Raw genomic sequence first — 22,632 nt, forward strand, 5'->3', positions numbered from 1 at the left:
AGCAATTTTTGAACTACATTTTAACATTCTACACGACTAGTGACATTCTGACGCTCACCCTAACTCACGTCTTTTCGTCCACCCCTCTCCCGTCCCGCAACAGGAGGCAGCAGAGGTCGGCGAGCCGTTAGTGCGGTGTTGCCTAGCCGTAGCGTAGTTGACGTACTGGAGGTTGGAGCTGCTGATACGCTTTGGTTACGTGCATACGTTAGGTGCTGTGACCTTTATTTTTATTAATAATATTTCAAACATTTAATCTTTAACCGTTCAGAGCGAGTGCACATTATGTGCTCGCCGTGAAAGAAAGCCGTATCAAAATCATCGTTCTCCATTTTCATGAACGTGCGTCCTTGTAAAAGCGCGCGTTCGAATGTACAACGAAATGGCTGCTCATATATCTCGAAGCAACGCGCGTGCAAATTTGATTGAAATCCGTTCGGTAGTTTAGGAGTCCATAGCGGACAAACAACGTGACACGTAATTTATATATATTAAGATGTGTCGATAAAAAGATTGGAGGAACTCGTTTCACCAGTAATCGCTATTTACATTAGTGTCTAATCTTTCAGGTTTGTATTAGATAATAAAAACAATTTCAGCTCGATATATTTATTTCTTACAATATTAGATTACGTGATTATTTATTAACACAGAATAATAAACTATATATTATGTATATTGAATGACATAATTATTGTTTTGGTGACTGACCATCAAACACATATAGGACCTCTCCGTATAGACCTCCATGCTCATTTTCAACTATACATCCGTAGTAGCCTGTGTCACTCTGCTTCAACCCGACAATTGACAGTTCAGAAGTGGTACTATTCCCGGCTGTTGAAGTTACAATCTTTATATGCTCAGATGAAGAGATGGGCTTAGAGTTGAATGTCCAAGATATTTTCGGAGCTGGAACACCCGTTGCGTTGCATGGGATGGTAACTTTTTCCCCAGTGGCTTTTACTTCCCCGGATGGAATGAGTTCAGGGTGAGGGGCAGCTGGAAACAAACATTATTAGAATCAACGTCAACGTCAAACCAAAATTCATTGATTATTACTACGGAATGTTGGTTGGATAGTTGTCTATGTATAGATCTTGGCCGAGCAGAGTTATTAAATACCAAAGATAATACATCTAAACGCATAAATACTTTTTTTAAATATATTAATGTGGAATTGTATTTCCAAAAAAGTATAAAATTATTTTTTTCAACTTAAGACTTTAATATTTTAATACTAGCTGACCTGGCTAACTTCGTTCCGCCCTACAATCTTATAATATCGTTGTTACTTTAATTTAACTTATTTTAGGATTTCATTAATGTTAAGTATTACATTAATACAACTTTTTTTGCAAATACAGAAATGTTTTATTGCTTGCCATTGCGAAAGAAGAATGGCAGTTTTACACATTAGGCATCTTCTCTCAAGCGTCAATATGGCGATACTGCATGTTAAGCACTTTCTGATATCCAACATCTTTTGATCAGGATCAAAGCATGGTTATGCATCTCCTCATTCACCTCAAGATCGGAATTTCTTGAACTGACACGAATTCGACGTAAAATGATGCGTAGTTTTGTCAACAGATGGCACCATATGGTTTTTGCATTCGTAAAATTAATTAATTAATTTATTGTTATTCGATAACTTATCCGATATTTTATTGCTTATTCTGCTATTCGGGACGGAAACAAATCCAACAAATCAAAAACCATGGCAATCGGTCCAGCCGTTCTCGAGTTATAAGTGTTGTAACAAACACGACTTTCTTTTATATATATAGATGGATAAGTAAGTGTAGTTTTAATCTTTACAAAAATATATTTAGATAGTGTGTGTAGAATTAATAACATTCGCCCGCAGCGGGCCGGGGATTTCCTGGCAAGATTTTGCGATATCGCTAACAATACTTGTACTTCAGTATATTGACATAATTTATTTATTTATTTACACTTATTTGCAGATAATAAGAGAGAGATGCAACGGGCGGCCTTATCGCTAATAAGCGATCTCTTCCAGGCAACCCTAACATTGACATAATACATTTAAACCTTCCTTGAAAATACCACTATATATTAAAACCCTTTGGTAGTTTGTAAGTATATCGCGATTATAAGACCGGGGTATTCTACGACACAAAAGGATTACAAGGTTATAAAAGAAGAAAGCTCTTTCTCCAACCTAAAGCCCCATCAGTCTAACCAGTAACTGATCCGAGATCCGTGGCTAAGGTCGAGAGGTTGTATATTCATTAGTCGGAAAAACTTTGTTAGCAAGTTTCAGGGTATGAGTTATGACGTCATAATTGAAATAATTGAAACGTACGAACTACGGAAAAAAAAAATCGGTTGTCTGTAAAGTCGGTTTACTGACGATAGCTGAACGTGACAACGTCATAAGAAAATACTGATGGAATGGTTGCATTCTTCAAAAGAAAATTTTAATTTTATTTGTTATGTATGGATAACAATATAGATATTTTGTATGGATATAGAGAAGGAAGTAAATGGAAATCACAATTGAATTGATCAAGTTACATTTATTTGTATGCATAAATACAATTATGTCAATTTTTGTGTGCAAGCGAGAACGCGGAACGAGTGCTCTCGCTTGCACTTCAAGCCTTAAATGGAACGCCTCAGAGGTAACGCCGCATGAGTCATGTTTTTTCGTGCGTGCAGCCGGCTCCATCGAATTATAAGACGTTGTCACGTCAAAAAATGTTTACCTACGAAGGCGCACAGCTGTATAATAAACTACCCACAGATATAAAAAATATTACTTCTATCAATTCATTCAAATCGAAGCTAAGTGAATATGTTAGACAGAATTACTGTTAAATTCATTTCTTATAATTACTTTTAATTCATATTTCTTTGGTTACTTTTATTTTTAAGATTATTGCATATACGGCTATACTTTATTGTGATTATTTATTAACGACTACGATGTTATATTAATCTAGAGTATTATGCAGTTAAGCTATGGAACTCACTTCCAGTCCCTATTCGCTTAGCTCCTTCTCTATCTTCCTTTAAATTTCTTCTGTACAAACATTACCTGTCCACATCGTATCCCTAACTTTAATAATACCTACTAACCGATGTGAGACTGATCTTAAATTAAATTGATTCATGTGCACTTTTTATAATTATTAGTATAATTTTTTTTTAATGTATCCTTTATTAGTTTAGTTTGCTTTTTTTTTGTTCTTGTTTAGTTTCTTTTTCTTTACAAGTATATATACATGGATTTTTGCCTACATTATATATATATATATATATATATATATATATTTAATACATTTTTTTTTCTTTTCTCACAGTGGTTGCCTGGAAGAGATCGCTCGAATGCGATAAGGCCGCCAGTTGCCTTTCCTTTACTTGTAATTTTGTTAAATTTTTATATAATAAAGCAACAAAGTGAAATAAATAAATATTATTCTCTTGTAAGTGAAATTTTTGTCTTTTTGAGAAAATAAAGTCTTTAAACCTAAATGTGATATGTCTTTTGACTTACCCACGACATTCAGTTTCATACTGTGTTCTTTCGATGCGCTAACATTGTTGTGTGATACGCAAAGATAAGTTCCGGCATCTGTTAACCATGTGTCGCGAATGAGGAGGCGTTTCCCCTTGCTTCGGTTGTATGGGGTCACGCGAGATTTAGGCATTCCATTACTATCTTCGCCGTCTTTGTAATAGTCCTGCATTGGTAGAGGGCTGAAAAATGTAAAATACTAGCAAACTCGGCGAACTCCGTTTCGCCACCAGGTGGCTTCGTTTTATGTAACATTTCGTTTGGTGAAACCGCTTTTCTGTTGAAATTTTTCCTGAATTTTCTTTGCTATAAACCTCACGGAGCCCGAGACCTTTCCAACGAATGCAAAACGAATGTTCGTGCGTTCTGGAGTTATAGCGTCAGGAAGGAAAACCCGACTTATTTTTATATAGTAGATATGAGCAGTGTTCGCTGTTAAGATTTCTCAAACTTAAACTAAATACACACACCGTACACACTACTGCATATAGACTGTATATATATATATATATATATATAGTTATATCAATCCGTCAATTGTTGATCATGCGTGCTATATCGCGAGCACTTTGTTGATCCGAAAACCTATGTTGATCCGGGTGGTTTTTGTTGATCCAATATAATATTTTTCATACAAATGTGGTTCCGACCGGATCAACGATTTACTCCGTTGAAGTTTAGGAAACGCAACCGAAATGTTGATCCAATATACAAATCCACTCCGATAGTTGTTGATCCGATTCAAATGGGCCAATCAGAAGTCAGCAAGTCCTCCTACTGGACTTACCTAAGGTATTTGGATGGTTTAATTCCTATAATTTATTGCAAGACCACCTAATCAGTAACTTTTCTTTATTTATTCAGTTTTTATGTTTATAGGTATGATATATATTTATGGTAAGGAAATTTATGACGACACGCGCTTGTCGCTTACCCGATGTTAAGCTTCGTGGCTAGCTTCATGCATGCCAGCAGCTTTATGTCATACAGAGTATGTGATATTGTATTGCACTCAGTAACCCTGAGATATAAGATCTAGAGTCTCGAAGCCCTGTTATTACTTCGCAAATAATGCCCTTCATCCCGGGACACCGTAGCGTTGTTTAGCTACCGCTTGGCCGTTGATTAACTGACAAAGGTCTGGCCTTTCCTCAGACTGGCCTTCGCAACAGTCCTACCAATACTCGATATAGTCTTATATAACTTGACGTATCACACAGAATCTTCATTAAAATATATTTACTTTTTTTATAAATATTGTTAACATACGTGTTAAGTCGCATCCATGTCCTATTTTGAAGAATAGGTTCTTTATTTAAAACTTCCATACATTTGTTTTTGCCTGGATTTATCTTTTTATTTATGTATGATTGGAAATATTTTTTGACTAATTGTATCTCTTCATCCGACCACTTTCTATGACTGTTTTTTTTTCGTTTCTGAATTGGATTATCACTATCACTATCGCTTAAACTTGGGCATTTTATTTTTGTCTTTCTGTTATTTGGTTTAATATTGATATTTTTATTTTTAGAATCTTTATGATATATATTATTTTCTTTGGCTCGTCTAGTTTTATTTCGTTTCTGAATCTGTTTATCATCATCAACATCGCTTTCACTTGTACTACTTGACCATTTTCTTTTCGTGTTGCTTCTGTTTGGCTTAATTTTGGGGTCTTTATTTTTAGGATCTTGGTTGTAATGATTGTCTTGTTTTTTATCGTTTACTTCATTATAGTCTCCAATTTCTATATCGTCCATGTTCTTATTGACTGTAGTTTCTGGTGTTTCGATAGATATTTTGGGGTTTGTAAGTAAGATGTTAGATTGGTCGCTTTCTATTGCCGAATTTTTTGAAGATGGCGTCTCTTCCTCAAAGTTTCTTGGTTTGATTGAGACCTAATCGTTTCTATTATGTTACTCTTCTTCTCCATTAATGTATTTTCATATTCTAAGAGTTGAGATCCTACAACAGCTTTTTGGAGTACCTGCATAGGCAATCTATAATTTTGTGCATGAACTGATATATTATGCCCTAGAAATCCTGCCAATTGCTCAGTATAATGATCATTTTGTTTAGAATGAATTTGGGACATTGTAGCAATATGATGTCTCATTCCGGTTGATGTAATCATCTCGGGGCGTTTCAAATTACACTGTTTTTTTATCATATCTAAATACTTACCGCCCTGAAAAGGTTCTTGTGTACCAGGTTTTGGAAATAAATATTGGTTGGAGCTTGGCATTTTTAAATCTTCACGGCAAGCTATTTTTAAATCTATGTTTTCTCGCATTATTTTTGTTAGTTTAGTTAGTTTGACCATGCCTGTTTGTTCATTAAAGCCACACATTTCTTTTATGGCACTTGCAAATGTTTCATTGTTTTCAGGATCAATTGCGTCAGTGAGATTTTCAATAGTTGTGTCTTTTTTCCGCAATAAAATTAAAAGAGTAGCTAAATCTCTCATTTTGGAGAAAATCGCTTTACGACTTCGTCGTTCTTTTTTCTTCTTCAAGAGACGAGCACCGTATGCTATGATTAATGGATCATTTTTAACTACTAATGAAATTTCATCAGAACGAAGATGCGACAGTATTTTTTTTCTTTTAGCTCAATCGAAGCGTTCGCCGTATTGGGAACGATTGTTAAGCTGTTATTAAACAATGCTTTTCTTTTAAGTGACGGAAGAACATGTTCAGAAGCTTTACAATTTCTTAAATGTCTGAAAAATGAAGATCTTTTAAATGTACCCAAGCATGTTTTACAAGTAGCGTAAGTTGACGGACTAGAGGTACCCTGGTTGCTTCGTTTTGATGGTAATAAGGTTAAATGAGCGTCCCGATCAAAGCTATTAGAATTGTGTAAAAAAATTCCCTTGTTTCTCAATTTATCTGTAATTTTTTGTCGTTTTAGCTTTTGTATTTTAGGGTCTGTATCATTAATAGCTTTATACTGAAGAACTTCGATTTCATCTGCGTGATTACGTAAAAGATGTCTAGAATAATTACGTATAGTTACAATTGCTTGACAGTAGAAACATGCATTTCTTCGGTACCACTTACGTTTTCTCGCCGTATTATTAACGCTTTTTTCAACTTTACCTCCTCCAAAATCCGGAATTCCTTCTATGAGTACACTTACGCCCTCATTAGTCGATAAGTTCTGGCTACTTTCCCCACTATTGACTTGTGTGTTTCTTTCTTGTAACTGTTTTACTTTTCTATTGCAATTTTTTTCAACTGAACGACTGGGTCGTCATTATATTCATCGTTAAAAGACTAAAAGGTCAAGGTCAAAAGCCCTCGGATCAACGTTAGTTAGTAAGATTTCGCATATAAAACGGATGCACATTTGACTCGTCGGTATAATATTTGCGACCGTTACGGATCTACAAAAACATTATGTCAATGTATTTTTTGATGGCAAGTATGTTGCAAAGCGACCGATGCAGATCCCCAAACAAGCCTTCCATTTCTAATTCGGATTAAAGTATATCAGTTATATTTGTAAAGAGCCAATTATACACTGCAAGAAGGTGGATCAACATTTCTTTTAATATCTTACTAGATCAACGTTTACATAGAACGGATATATATATATATATATATTTATATATATATACACCATCAAATAATGTGGCGACGGCGCCACGGCATGCGTCGACACGCCATAAATCGGTTTTACGTGCGGCTATTTTCACATCAAAAAACCACTTGCCCCTTCCAAAAGGTCTTTTAATATGGAAAAGAATGGGTGAGAACTTCTTACTCCTTGTATTACGAATATCCATAGCATTAAATCCTACATCATGAGCCCACCCCACACACACACTCTCACGTACATACCCTCACTTTCACACCATCGCATTACACAGCCGAATTAGGTATTACGTATTTAAATACATGTTTGCTGGGGTACCAGGTTCGATTCCCGGTTCGAGGGCAGGTTTTAATTTAAATTTGTTCTCGGCCTTTAGGAGGGTTGTGCGGTACCGGGCGAGTGCCTAAACCGTACATGGAGGACACGGTCGAATTTCTAAAGACAAGCACGAATTATAAGAAATCCTATACTTGACGCTGGCTAATGCACAAATCGAGCCAGAGCCATAAAAAAAAGAAAATATATTTATTGAGTTTTTCCTTTTGTAAATGTTTGAACCCATATATGTATAATTGTTCTATAAAATATATGTTAGCTGAAGGAATACGTAAATAAATGTGTGATTCTACTCACTTGCCGCCAAAGATGCAGTGAATAAATACACGGTCCCCGACTTTCACGGTCATATCCTTGCTAGTGTAAAGTTCAACAATTTCACTCTCGCCCTTGTTGGGTGTTACTTCCTGTATAACATATTCTGCGATAGGGACATCGTTATTCGGAGAGGCCGGCGTTCTCGCCAGACATACATACTTGAAGTTCTTGTTTGCGTCTTCCTTTTCGACACTCGTTATATATAATGTGCCTAAAATTTAAAGAATTGTATTTATTTAGTCTGGCTAATGAAAGAAGATACAGTCGACTCTCGATAATTTGACACTCGTTAATTTGAATCTCTCGATAACTTGAAATTTTTTTCCCCTTGAAAAATACTCGATAAATTGAATAAAATCAATGATAATTGGTCCCTTCGGTAATTTGAAGTTGAAAAAGTATTATCTTGCTCGCCAACATGCGATAATTTGAAATCCGGTCTTCCCTACTCTCTATATTTTGAAGCGTTTATCATGCACAGACTTGTCAATTGTTTACATAAATGAGGTTTGTGTCAAAAATTTGTGAATAATTGTTATAATAATTGTTAATACATAATAAGAATATAGAAATAATAACTAACAAATTTTGATCAAATTCTTATTTCCTTCAGTCGCCCCTCCCCCTCGTGGTTATTCAAACTCTTGTTGTTTGAACTCTTGATAATTTGAAATTTTACTCTGGTCCCTTGAGTTTTAAATTATCGAGAGTCGACTGTAATTGAATTATTTGAAAACTTTCGGATGGCAACACAGTCATTGAATTTCTTAGGTTAGTATGATTTATTGTGTTGATACTTGCAATTGCTCATTTTTATTTCTATTATATATTTTTCCCGAATAGTTAACAGGTATAATAGCCTAAACTTTGTTTTATTTGATGGAATATTTCGTTTCTTTCGCAGGATTTGATTATTCCGAATAAAGTTGTGTTTTATAATAAATATAGTTTTAGTTTTCCATGCAATGCTAGTCATTTTAAGTGTCAATAGTAAAATACTAAATACTTATAGTATTTAATTTCAAAGAAATACAGTTGTCACTATCATTGTAAAACTTTTTTTCGCTTTTTCGTTATCTTCTTTCATTAGCCAGACTAGTGAGATTAAAAAGCGCGAATGATGTCATGTCAAAATCAGGGTATCGGTTTTTTGTGACGGTGTGCGCGCGAATCGTAATTTTTTTTTCTCTCATCATTTTTCCCTAACGCGCCAAAAGAAGTATAACTTCAGAAACATTCCATAGTTTCAAAAAGCTTCTCTTTTTACTAAACTTTTCATCTCTCTATTCATCACAGCAATATCACAATTGGACAGAAAGAGACAGCACTTTAGGGTTTTTATAAGGGGGGGTATGAATCTTGGCCTTTATATACATACCTTCGGGTGCGAACGTCATCCTCACATCGGAAACCTCAGTCGAAATCAACGGATCGAAGATAGATGTAAGTCTCCAAGAGATCTCGGGCTTCGGGTAGGAGTTCGACGCGTCGCAATTCAATTTCAACGGCTTGCCCTCAACTGCTTTGACGTATTGGATAACCGGAGTTTTATTCTTAATGTATGCTTGATTCACATTTATAACTCTTGTACTGGCGGTCCCGTAAACTGTTGAAGCAAAGCATTGGTAGCGACCGGCGGTCTCTGGTGTGGGCTTCAGGAAGACTAAGCTGCCTTCGTTAGGACGCTGGACTGTGTTGACATCTTTTAATGGCTGGTCATTTTTGTGCCATTTAAATCTGATACAAATAAGCTTTATAAGTCACTAGTTGACTCGGCCAAGCGTTGCTGTGGCTAAGATTTTTGTTACATTACATAGTAGTAAACTATTCAAGAGAGGAGAACACCAATCCACCATGCTTTTTTGGTGGTTATGCCATTAAATTGTAGCTTATGTGAAACGTTGGTACTTATTTTGATAAGGATCAATACCTAGGTACGAATAAAGAGCCTTTTCTAGCGGTGGTATTTTAATATAAAAAAATAAAAGGAAAAAAATAAAAATTATATTGTGAAGTAACTATAAAAGATAGAGACATGCTGTCGCGACATTTTTTATAGATAGTGATGTGTCCTGAAAAATTGTAATACATCATTTTGTTCTATCATTAATAGGTTTCGCAGCGCACACGATTGAAGGAAGTTTTTTGTTTATTTTTTTAAACCTTGAGTTAGATTAATCAAGTTTTAGTAAGCATCCCTAATTTTTTTTTAAATGAAGCATAGCCTATGTCACTCGGGAATAGTGTAGCTTGCCAACGGTGAAAGAATGTTTGAAATCGGTCGAGTAGTTTCGGAGCCTATTCATTTCAAACAAACAAAAAATCAAACCTTTCCTCTTTATAATATTATAGTATATATAGACAAGTCAAAAGTCAAGTCGAAAATCATTTATTATGTGTTCCGTTTGACGTCCGAGGTCCATTATGAGAGTACATCGTTTCCTTTTCCGCCCAAATCGCTAGTATCCGACCTTTTCCCACCACGTGACACCGCCGCCAGCGCCCAGCGTTTGAAACTGGAACTAACTTTTTATCGCGCTAAAGCAAGCCGCCAGAATTCTTGTTCATTGTTGCGTCGTTTTTCGTCTTGCACAGTCGCTAGTGCACACTTAAAAACGAATCAGTATATTCAAAGTTATATCGACCTAAAATTTATTTTCAAAGTGGAAATAATTATTTCGTAAAATGGTTAACTCGGTTTTCACGTTAAAAATATAAAATGGCTAATGAAAGTGCTAAAATCGGTGTAAATGTGTTGGCTACGCGGTCAAACGTGCCTCACCCGCGCTTTACAAGGCCGTCTCATATCACGGGAGATATTGTCTCTGCAAGTTCTGACAAGCCGAGTTCTTCGCAAAGTTCGAGTACGAGTGAAGAGGATGAAGAACCGCCGCCACAGCAGTAATTCACGTGATTATTCTCAGGTTTGAGCAATTGTCGCAGTAATTGGTGAGTCACCTTAATAATACTTTTTTACAATTATGCTGCGTCGTCTAGCATGTTACATAAAGTGACCGAATCTAATAATGCAAACCTACACGACCCTTTTTTGAACCATGCGGCTGTAGTTAATGATATTGCTCATTTAGACGTGTCGGTTCAAGAACCTCCGAGTTATAAATTATAATATTAATTTCAATGCAGAGGTTTTTACATTTCTGATTTGAACTGTGTACGTTATATTGATATACAAAAGAAATACGTTGCTTTTCCTGCTTTTACCGATTTAAAAATGAGTTTATCAATAAAGCGTTACGTAGCGTTTTAGTGGTCTTTAGTCGAACGCGGTTCTTAATTTAAATTCTATACATAATAAATTGCAAGAATGTTTTGGTCAAACTTTAAAAACATGTTATAGAAGATTTAGATAAAATTCCCACCCCTCTTCGGAGTACATGTTTAATCCTGAAAAATTATCTAAATATTTACAAAATGTTGGTAGTATTGTCAAAATTGACAGAATTCGCGGGTACCAATCTAAAACAATACGCGTTAAATCACGCATACGTTTTTAATCGCCTGTAGCTTCAACGTCTCAGGTTAGTCAAAAGCCCTTTCTTGGTAACCGATACAACTCAAAACAAGGACAACAGAGTCACAACTTCGATGATCACGAAAATAAAAAATGTGAGCCGTCACGGGACGCCTGGCAGATGTGAAACATCGACATTATTTTGTTAAAATAACGATGACTATTTATTGAATAAACATTTATTTTCATTTAAATACAAAAATTTACGAATTTATTTCAAAACGTGACTACTTAATTCGTTTAATCAGTGACTTCGAAATACACCGTACACACTACTGCATATAGAGTGTATATATACCATCATATAGCGTGGCATCGCCACGGCATTTGTCGCCACACCAGAAATCGGTTTTACGTGCGGTTATAGATGTTTCACATCAAAAGGGGGGACGCAAATATAACAATCCAAATAAATACCAACATAAGTGACTCGATGGGCTTTTCGGGCGGATGTTTAAGGAACTATCACAAAAATTGGGTGAAATTAAAACCTCCTTTTTCCATTCTAAAATTAATAACCTCCGCTCGAATTACTTTCAATCGAAAACCGCTATTAGTACTGTCCTAAATCCTAAAAAAGTTGCAAACACCTGTTTCAACTTCGATTTCCTTGGAAATACATACCATGATTCGAGACCATATACTGGAGCCAGCACCGCTGACTCCGTCGTTCATATATATCATATCATATCGTTCATATTTCATAATAACGAAGAACGGAAAAATCGAGTCATTTTCAGCCTAAAATCTTTAAATCGGTTCATGAAACCAGAACCTTTTCATCTGTTTCATCACCACCAAATGCCAAATTTCCTACAAAAAGGCGATTGGATGGTGAAGCTGGATCACAGGCAATCCTACTATCATGTACCGATTTCCCTCGAACATCGATGCTTTCTGCGTATCAGTTACGAGGGAAGGCTCCTTCAAATGACTTGTCTACCTATTGGGTTGGCCATAGCTCCGAAAATGTTTGCTTCGGTGACAAATTGGACAGCCGAGCTATAACGCCGTCAGGGCTTAAGAGTGATCGTTTTCTTGAACGATTACTTACTGGTCCACCAGGACAGAACAATTCTTAACTCCCAGGTTCTCGTAGCCATGACCTTTTTGAAGAACCTGGGCTGGACCATAAATCGAGAGAAGTCGATATGCACTCCAACGAGGTCGATCGATTTTCTGGGTATCACGTGGGACACACTTTCAAATGCAAAGTCCTTACCCGTAAAAAGTTATCAAAATTCGTCAGTGCCTGATAACACGCTTGTCAGCCGGCAAATTGGACCCTCAAGCAGGCCCAACGCCTCTTAGGGTATCTCAATTTTGCGACCTTCATCACCCACCGGGGAAGGTTGCGTTGCCGAACGCTGCAGCGACACAGCAATGCATTTAGGAGAGCTCCTCTTTGCCCGAGTTCTCTTGCAGAGGTGAATCAGGACGTGGTATGGTGTTTGCACAACCTCAGTCACAAAACACCGATTCACTTCAAAACAAGGTATGTGAATTACATTGTCACCGATGCCTCAGATCTACAATGGGGAGCGCTAATCAACAACAAACCCCTGAATGGTTCTTGGACTCAAAGTCAGATTGAGTGGCATTGCAATTTAAAGGAGATGCACGCTGTGGTAGCAGCAATCTCTTTGACATCCGAAGTCCTAAAGAACTCGATGGTAATCTTGCAAAGCGACAGCAAAACTGTTGTATCGTACATAAAAAACGAAGGAGGAACAAGGTCCCAAATGCTGTTAAAATTGACAAAAGATCTTCTGGCACTGACGGACAGTTTGAATATTGTACTTATCCCTCACTTCCTTGCCGGGAATGTACAACGTGGAAGCCGATTACCTCTCGCGCAATCGCAGGGGCACCGAATGGCATCTCTTGAAAGAGGCAACCACGGACATATTCAGACGATGGGGAACCCCCGAAATAGATCTTTTCGTGTCACGAGAGGCTCTTGTCGTGGCAAGTTATGTGTCGCTAGACTTATTAGACTCCAACACTTGCTTCACCACGCCTTCAGTAAATGCTGGCGATACGATCTAGCGTGGATATTTCCACCGCCAGTTCCTCTACCTCGAGTGCTGCACCATCTCAACTTATCCCAAGGGAAGTTCATAATAATAGCACCCAGGTGGAGGAAGCCTTTTTGGCGCCCGGATTTGAAAGGCCGAGCACTTGCACCCTCGCTACCAATACGGAATCTAAACAAAACCCTGATAAATACCGTAACGGGTCAACCTCCTCCTCAAGGGCAGAAATTACAGTTGGAAGCGTGGCTGATTTTGGCTGCAAAACACGAGACGAAAAACAACTTATTTCGTCGTGTTTGAGAGCTTCAACAAGGAAAACATATGCCCCTATTTGGTATAAATGGGTAAATTGGTGTCAACATAGTAATATAAACTGTCGATTCCCGGCTCCTCCTGATGTAGCTAGATTCTTAGCAAACCTATTTATAAAGGATCATCTGGCATAGATATCTATATATCTAAATCTATTATCTAAATAGATCTATATCTATTTTAGTTCACAAATCTGACATAGCATCAATTTGTGAGGCTCTAAGCGATGTTAAAATTTTATCTAATAAATTAGTAAAACATATCCTTAAAGCGCTAGCTCAATCCTATCTATAGCTAGACCAATCGCGCAGTAATTGCCAGTATGGGAAGCGGGGAAAGTTATAAATTATTTGAAAAGCCTAAAACTAGATGAGCAAAATTTATTTCATAGCTCGAAACACACACCCACAATAATTTTATTGGCTTCTGGGCATAGAGTTCATGATTTGACTCTCTTGCTTTTTCGAGCCTCAGCATTTTATTGATAACAGTGATACCATCACTTTGCATCCGGGTTTCGGTTTTAAAACAGTTACAGGAACGTATAGACAGTCAAGTTGGATGTTTTTATCGTGCCCGGAGAAGCATCTAAATCCCTTATTTTGGCTTAGGACACTCATAACTGTCTCTAATAATAGATGAGGCTCCTTGACAAATTTGTTTATTACAACCAGATATCCTGTAAGACCAGCTACGCCCACAATTTTTGGGGGCTGGGTCAAGAAACCCCTTTTGGAATCAGGTATCGAAGCATCTCGTGGTACTTGATCAGCTGTTGCTTCGCTAAATTGTTTTAGAAACATAAATGATATTCTTGGTTAGGCAAATTGGCGTCATGAAAGTACATTAAAGATATATTATTGTCGAAATCTAGATAATAATAGTCAGAATGCTGAGACTCAATCAGAAGTCTCTTTCTCAGTACTTTCGGCCGCTTAATGATTAGCCAAGTATTCTACTTCATTATAAACAATAAAAATTTTGTTATTATGTTTATTAAATGATGCTAAAGCTTAGGCTTTAATTAGCTTGTATGTTTATTTCATCATGATTCTATCGGATATAAATAATTCAAATCACATTGTTGCGTTTTTTAGTTATTAATATATAACTTTACAAGCCACCAGGAGATAACAAACACGTCTCTCATAATGGACCTCGGACGTCAAACGGAACACATAATATAGAAATTTTACCTAAAAATAAAATTTGTATTATGTTTCCTAAGACGTCCGAGGTCCAAACAAGCTCTTCCTGGTTCTCTTATTATGAGACAAACAATGAACAAGAATTCTGGCGGCTTGCTTTAGCGCGATAAAAAGTTAGTTCCAGTTTCAAACGCTGGGCGCTGGCGGCGGTGTCACGTGGTGGGAAAAGGTCGGATACTAGCGATTTGGGCGGAAAAGGAAACGATGTACTCTCATAATGGACCTTGGACGTCTTAGGAAACATAATACAAATTTTATTTTTAGGTAAAATTTCTATATTCATGTAGGTAACACAATCTACACTTATGAACATCAAAAAAGAAATTTACATTAAATGCTTCTAATTTTACAATCACTGCCAGTTCTCACGTCACTTTAATCGTCACAAATCTTACTCACTTTACCTCTTTATTAGGCGAAGATATTATTTACATTTTAAGTAAATTCGACTAATCTGTGACCGTTTTGTGTCATACTCATATTATATGTATGAATGTATTTAATATCAATGTATTTAATTCGGTCGTAGCACTATGTTCTATAGACTAAAGCTTTTCTGGGTAAGTGGATAAATGTAAAACTAATATTATAATAATCTGTCTGTAATCTGTATTAAGTACATCACTTTAGTCTTTGTCAATAGTTTCCACAGCTTACGCGATTTTTTATTGGTATTTTTACACCTTGGGTACGCTATTCTATTTAATGCAAACAATCAAATCCTTCCTCTTTATAACAATACTCTAGACTTCTATATTCTATATAGATAATACAATATTATTTACGCCTTATTTTACGCTTTTAAATATTTATACAGATAACTAATGACACTTTATTTTTCTGTCAAATAGCCTATTAAGTTCTATATTTAAATTAGATTTATATCAAAGTCACTCACGTGGTTTGTCCATCTGGGTACTGCGTAACACATTCCAATAAAAATGGTTCAGACACACGGAACAACACTTCCTCCGGTGCTGGCTTTAAGATGGGATACGCTTGATCTTCCGCTGAACCGGAACCTATGTAAAAATAATTTGAAAATGAAGCAGTAATCGGTTTTCTCGCTAAATCGAGAATGACTGGGTCTCGAAATTGTGGAAGTTTAGGAAAGGTTTGAACGGAAAACATTAATACAGTGTAATCTCACTAATCCGGCACTATTAAAAACCGGAGAGTGCCGGGTTATTGGTATGTTCGGATTACTGGATTATAGTGAAAAAAGTCATAGGTAATTAATAAAATAAATAAAATAAACAAATCTAGTGTCTTGTGTATGCGTTTCTTCGACATTTTTAACTATAACATATGCACACTTGAAAAAAACAAATACGTAAGTACGTGCACGTGATAAGTTTCGAGGTTAGACTGCTAGTCGACGATGCAGCGACCGAAGCGCACAGGTATAGAGGGGTGAGGGAGGCGTGGGCGGAAGGTGCCGGATTATAGGACGTGCCGATCTATCGAAGTGCCGGATTAGTGAGATTATACTGTAATAAGTATACTGTTCTTGGGAAATATTAGATATGCGATACTTTAAGTTTTCCATTTTGTAAAATGAGTGACGCAAACAGAAAAAAACAAATGAATGACTGTCATCGAAGCACAAATACATGAGTAAATAGCTGTACAAATTTGAATTTGGAATTCCTTACCAAAGAGGAGAACATCGTGATTAAAGTGGAAAGTACGAAATACGCCAATTTCATATGTAAGGACCTAATATTTGATAAATTTTTGGAATTAGAAAATAGTCATTTGGTTTCATAGCTGTAATAAGAAGTCCGATATTTTCGGTCTGTTTTAAAAGTTGTATCAAATATATGTAGGTAAAACAATTCTGATGACTCCTACCAAAGTGGGAATATGATTAAATCAAATGTGAGTGATTTTATTTTCGACTAATATGTGAACAAACAATTTCGCAATTTACACTCATTGAAAGACATTATAAATATACATACACGTATCCGATCTTTTACTTTATTGCGTTATAATAAATGCGTCTATTTATATACGTCACTTTAAAATAATGTTGACTTACCAAAAATGCTGCCGACAAAGCAAATTCCCAACACTGCCTTTAAACTTATCATCTTTGTATCTGAAATTATTTAAAGTTGTTTATTTCGGTAAAGCAAAAATATAAAATGATTTTTTTTTATTTCCATAAAAGATTTAAAAATAGTAGTTTATGCAACTGTCATATAATAGAGGGTATTAAAAAACAGTAGTTTTAATAAGATTACACGAGTGTTTTAATACCTAATTATATGCAGTTGCATACCTACACTACTTTATTTAATCTCTTCATTTAAAATTTAAGTGTTCATCTAAAAATGTCTTGGCTTTTTTCCCTTTATATCCTTGTGAACTTTTAATCATAGAATATTTAGACCATAAGGACGAACACTTAAAGTTATCGGATAACTCTTGAAAGTAGGCCAAAAAAACATTTTCAGAAAATGAGTTAGCCTTTTTGTTAATTTTCCGAGTCAAAAAGTCTTGGTTACATTTGTCGTACGCTTTTCTTAAATTTTTTTTGGCAAAAAACTATACGTCAGTTTCGTAGCTGTTTCTAGAATGCCAGGTGGAGTTAAATTTTCATCAGTATCGTCGGTGTTGCTTGACATTTTTGCTACTGAAGTTTTATCCAACAAAATATTACTCAAATACTCATATGTACGAAATAGCGCCAAAAAGTCTGTTATTGGTCTATTGGCTCGGAACCAGCGCGGTCACCACAGATTATGTGTACTTAAATTGAATTGAAACCTCCTTGGTTGGGACACATTGTACTTTAATAATTAAAAAATTGTTTTATAGCATTGTTTTGTTAGGAGAATAATGCTTTAATTTAATTTTTAAATTTTCTTAAAGAAGGAGTAAATAAAATATGCAAATAAAAGTCTGTACCGAATATTACCGAATGAGATTATATAAATGATTTTTTTAAATGCGAATGAGAAACGATCTTTAATATACGGACAAAATGTACACGTAACGAGGCAATCGAATAAAATAGGAGGGCATAGGTAATTTAAATTTATTTAAAAAAAATTTTCATAACTCTTGAATGCTTTAAAGTAGTAGTAATCAGCGATATTTAGATAATAATTTGCGTTTATTTTTATTAAAATAGCTGTATATAACCTAGTACTCACGTAAACAAAGACAATAAAGCAATATATTTAAAATAAGTACCCTGGTTAATGATAAACAATATTAAATTATAGTATTGTCTTTTATTGACATAACTTTCACACATTTAAAGGAAACAATTTTTTTTACCGGATTGAAGTTATAATATATTGTGATTACCGTGACCACGCACGCTGTAAAGCGAAACGTCGGTTAAATTCAAAATTACGTAAAATAATTGTAAATTTACAATAATACATAACTTCAATCCGGTACAAAAATTGTTTCCTTTAAATATTAAATTAGATTAATTATTATTACTATTTATCGAAACTTTTAAAATACAACGATCAAATTGGGAGTAATTTTAATTTAATAAATAATTTAATGAATTGAATAACTAATTCAAATATACTCTATGGACAATTTAAGAAAAAATCGAAAATAATTATAATCTGTGACTTACCGTCTCCGTATTGGCGCGAAATGTAATGAACAATTGCAAACATTAGCTGTATTTATATTTCCCGATGCATCATCTTGTGAATTACCGCGACAGGTGACACATATGTATATAAAATAAGGCTTTTATACATATTTAGTTAATATATTTTCCTGTATTGTATTTTTTAAGGTTTTTAAAATCTCACTATACTTTGATTTAAAATATTTGTTAAGTCTTTAACAATAATAATAATTTATGCTATTATACAATTTATTTGTTACCGCATCAACCCGAGTCACGCTACTCAAAAAGAGTTTCATAGAGTAGAGAGAGTCATTTCTGTAGCGCTTTTTTTTGTTTTTTTTTTTTATCTTCAAATTCCTTTGAGATATAGCGACTTAGTCAGGGCATGTAGCAAGTCTGAGACGTGCGATGGACCATAAGAAACGATACAGAGATGATGTTTGCAGGTGCATGGCAAAGATACCTGGAGATCCTTGATGCCTCCGCAAACTAATTAGAAATTAGATATCTCATTGTAATTTTTTTTCATAGGATAATCTGTATAATATTAATAATTCGGTTAGTTTAATCATGCTTCATACATATAATTTGTATTTACAATTCTTAATCGACAAAGTAATAATAAAAAAAGTTTTAATAGAATTAAGTTTAGGTACTTAACTTTGATTTAACTTCTTATGTGAGGGTAAACCGCTTCGTTACGTAACGCGTTTCGGCGCCAGTCTTCCCTTTCTCTCACACATACGGCAGCGGTAGCAGGCTCTTTCTCTCTTACACAAACCCGCAGCGCTAGCTAGCTGTTTAGTGTGCGTTAGACATTTACTTAACAGTGAGCATAATATAACCTTTTTTACCGTTTTTTACAAAACGAAAGTGATGATAAAAAATATGATGAATGAAGCAGATGAAAACATCTATACACATTTAAAGTGTAATTAAAGAACACTAATATATAGTTTTTTTATTAATTACACTCATCATTGCTTATTTTATCATATTAATATATAAAATTGAAGTATTAACCTAAGACAAGTTATCATTTCTGTCGGGGTAGCCGAGACGCACACATTTTTTAAAATTTAAAACTGCTGGCTGGCAACATTATCAGCAATGCATATGTAAATTTATTTTTTTTTTTACTTTGGTTACTATTATTTGTATATTTTTAATTTTCTTATGTTACGTAATTTTCTTTAAAGATTATTTTTATATCATTATACTTGTATTTTGTGAATTTTGTTTTTTAATTTTCTACGCTAGGTTCATACAAATGTATTTTATTCGATATGTTTACCTTACTTATAGAAAAATAGTGTATACCTACCCTTAGAGTAATCTAGTTATTGCTTATTCACATTTCTAATGATTAGGAAAATTCAATTTTGTATTTTTATTTTCCTTTGTAGTCATTTTTCCGTAAGGATGGACGTTCAACTACCAATAGTTTCCACAGCATTCGCGATTAATGCGAATAATTTTAGGTCTTTTTCATACACTGTCGTAATTTCATAAAGAACTCACTTTTTGGAAAATATTCCTATTTGCCTATTGCCTATGGTTATCAGAAAGATAACGAAGGATTCTAATAGTGAAAGAATTGTTCAAATCATCAGTAGTTATTATTATTATTTATTTATTTGTTCAGATAAAATAATCCATCATTATGTTAGTATAAACTTACGGACTAGTGTTAGTATATTATTATTAAAAAGCTAAACATTATAAAGAACTCACTTTTTGGAAAATATTCTATAGCCTATGGTTATCAGAAGGATAACGAAGGACTCTAATAGTGAAAGAATTGTTCAAATCATCAGTAGTTATTATTATTTATTTATTTGTTTAGATAAAATAATCCATCATTATGTTAGTATAAACTTACGGACTAGTGTTAGTATATTATTATTAAAAAGCTAAACATTCTATGCATACACTCGTCGATCTGAACAACAAACTCCCAAGCGAAATTAGAGTATTATCACTAAATAAATTCAAAGCCCTCGTTAAACGGAAATTAATCAATAAAGCGTTTTATAAATTTGACGAATACTTAAATGATCCTAATCCTTGGGATTGATTTGCTCCAGTTCAAACAATTTGTATGACTCAATACTTGGCGATTAAAAAGAGTGGCGGAAAGTTTCTTGCCAGTTCTTCTTACCCGCTCTACGCCCTTGACTTGCGAACTGATAGTAAATGTAAATTTACAATTAATTTGTCAATTCAAAAGTGTACTTGGTTACCCACTTGAATAAAGATATTTTGAGTTTGAGTTTGAACCGACAAGTATACGCACAAATTGCTTCATGATAGGCGTTATGAAGCCTATTCAATGCAAATAAACAATCAAATCTTACCTCTTTATAAGTGTACGCTACTGTTTCATTATTAAAAATAAAAATAATACAGTGGCGCAACAACCTTTTTAAATCTAATAGGCAAGTAGGTGATCAGGCTCCAGTGCCTGACACACGCCGTCGACTTTTTAGGTCTAAGACATGTCGGTCTTCTTCACGATGTTTTCCTTCACCGTTCGAGCAAATGTTAAATGCGCACATAGAAAGAAATTTCATTGGTGTCATTCATTTCATCAAGAAAGTGCACAGCCGGGGATCGAACCTACGACCTCAGGTATGAGAGTCGCACGCTGAAGCCACTAGGCCAACACTGCTCTATTTTTCATTATTAAAAACCAAGGAAATAATTAATAGGGTTGGATTCGCTACCGACTGTTATTCTGATGTAACTATATTACTGTAGAGTATTAATTAAATCCGAGGTTTTTTATAGAACAGGGGCAAACGTGCAGGAGGTTCCCCTGATGTGATTTCGCTGCCCATGGACACTTTCAATACCTTGCTTGCGAGTGCGTTGCCGGCCTATAATAGAAAGTAGATTATTGTTCTTATGAAGTGTGTTTATCGTAGTGTCTTGGATAGCCAAGACACTTCGAGAGTCATGATATCGGTGACTTGTTTTCCATTGAAGTACATGATAATATAAGGAAAGCGATAGTTTTCCTTAAAGTAGTCACTGCTAAGCAACAGTGATAGCATTAACCTATGACATTAATTTACAATTTATTAGATTATACCCATTCGTGTAAACATTACGAAATCAGGGTAATTAAAATTAATGACTCCCTTTTTCAATTGTTTTTTATTTATTTTTTTATGGCTCTGGCGCGGTTTGTGCATTAGCCAGCGTCAAGTATAAGATTTTTATAATTCGTGCTTGCCTCCATGCCGACCGTGTCCTCCATGTATGGTTTAAGCACTCGCCCGGTACCGCACAACCCTCCCAAAGGCCGAGAACAAATTTAAATTAAATTAAAAACTTGCACTCGAACCGGGAATCGAACCCGGTACCCCTCACCTAGCTGCCACTTAATAAGACCGCTAGGCTATGAGGCCCTTAAAAAGAAGCGCCCAACGTGGGGCACTATTTCATCTTATAAGTTGACAGTATAAGATGACAGTGACATTCGTATGTCAAAATCTAAGACATTTTTGAAAAGTGACAGAAGTCTCGTAATTAATAATTGTACTTTTGCTACACAAACTTAACCCTTGTTTAAACTTTGTTTAGATTTTAAAATTATAAATGTAAAAATAATAATTAAAAAGAAAATTAAAACCAATTCAAAAGGTATGTTCCCTGTGTACCTTTAATGCTGGCAGCATTGCCTTCCTTCCGCCGGTACAAACGCTATGACCATAATTTTTCTATTTTTCATTGCGTAATAAGACCCCTGAAGAACAGCCATACTGGTACAAATGACCCACAATACAGCTATGCTAGCATTAAAGGTAGACTGCCACAGGGACCAAATTTTAAAGGATATTGCAAATACTGTATGCTTGTGTGTTGGAAATAAATACTTCAATAATTGTTGCAAATATTTTGAATAATAAACACAATTAAATTCAAGAAGTTTGTATGTACTTCAATGGAGAAGGGAGGTCCGTTATTATAGTCATGGTAAGTCTTTGTAACGTCATAAGTGCCTATTTTAAATTCGTCTAATTTCTATTTTTCTATTTCCATTTTCTACATATACACAAAGTCAAATCATTTATTTCAATTAGACCACCTAAAATGGCACTTTTGACCGTCAAACAAAATACAAA

At 35.0% G+C, this 22,632-nt stretch overlaps 1 protein-coding gene across 1 annotated transcript; it reads right to left on the bottom strand.

Annotated features, from left to right (window-relative positions):
* Positions 1-658: 658 nt before the first annotated feature.
* Positions 659-18,557, bottom strand: LOC125058339 (hemolin-like). The gene is made up of 7 exons (XM_047662415.1): positions 18,500-18,557; positions 16,937-16,996; positions 15,791-15,914; positions 9,183-9,541; positions 7,784-8,015; positions 3,527-3,729; positions 659-1,002 (listed from the first exon to the last, which is right to left on the bottom strand). Exons 1-7 carry the CDS (start codon positions 18,540-18,542, stop codon positions 692-694), a joined length of 1,332 nt encoding a protein of 443 aa, XP_047518371.1. The 5' UTR covers positions 18,543-18,557; the 3' UTR covers positions 659-691.
* Between the last annotated feature and the right edge of the window lie 4,075 nt (positions 18,558-22,632).

This window comes from Pieris napi, chromosome 18 (genome assembly GCF_905475465.1).
Source record: "Pieris napi chromosome 18, ilPieNapi1.2, whole genome shotgun sequence".
In the NCBI taxonomy this organism is placed as follows: domain Eukaryota; kingdom Metazoa; phylum Arthropoda; class Insecta; order Lepidoptera; family Pieridae; genus Pieris; species Pieris napi.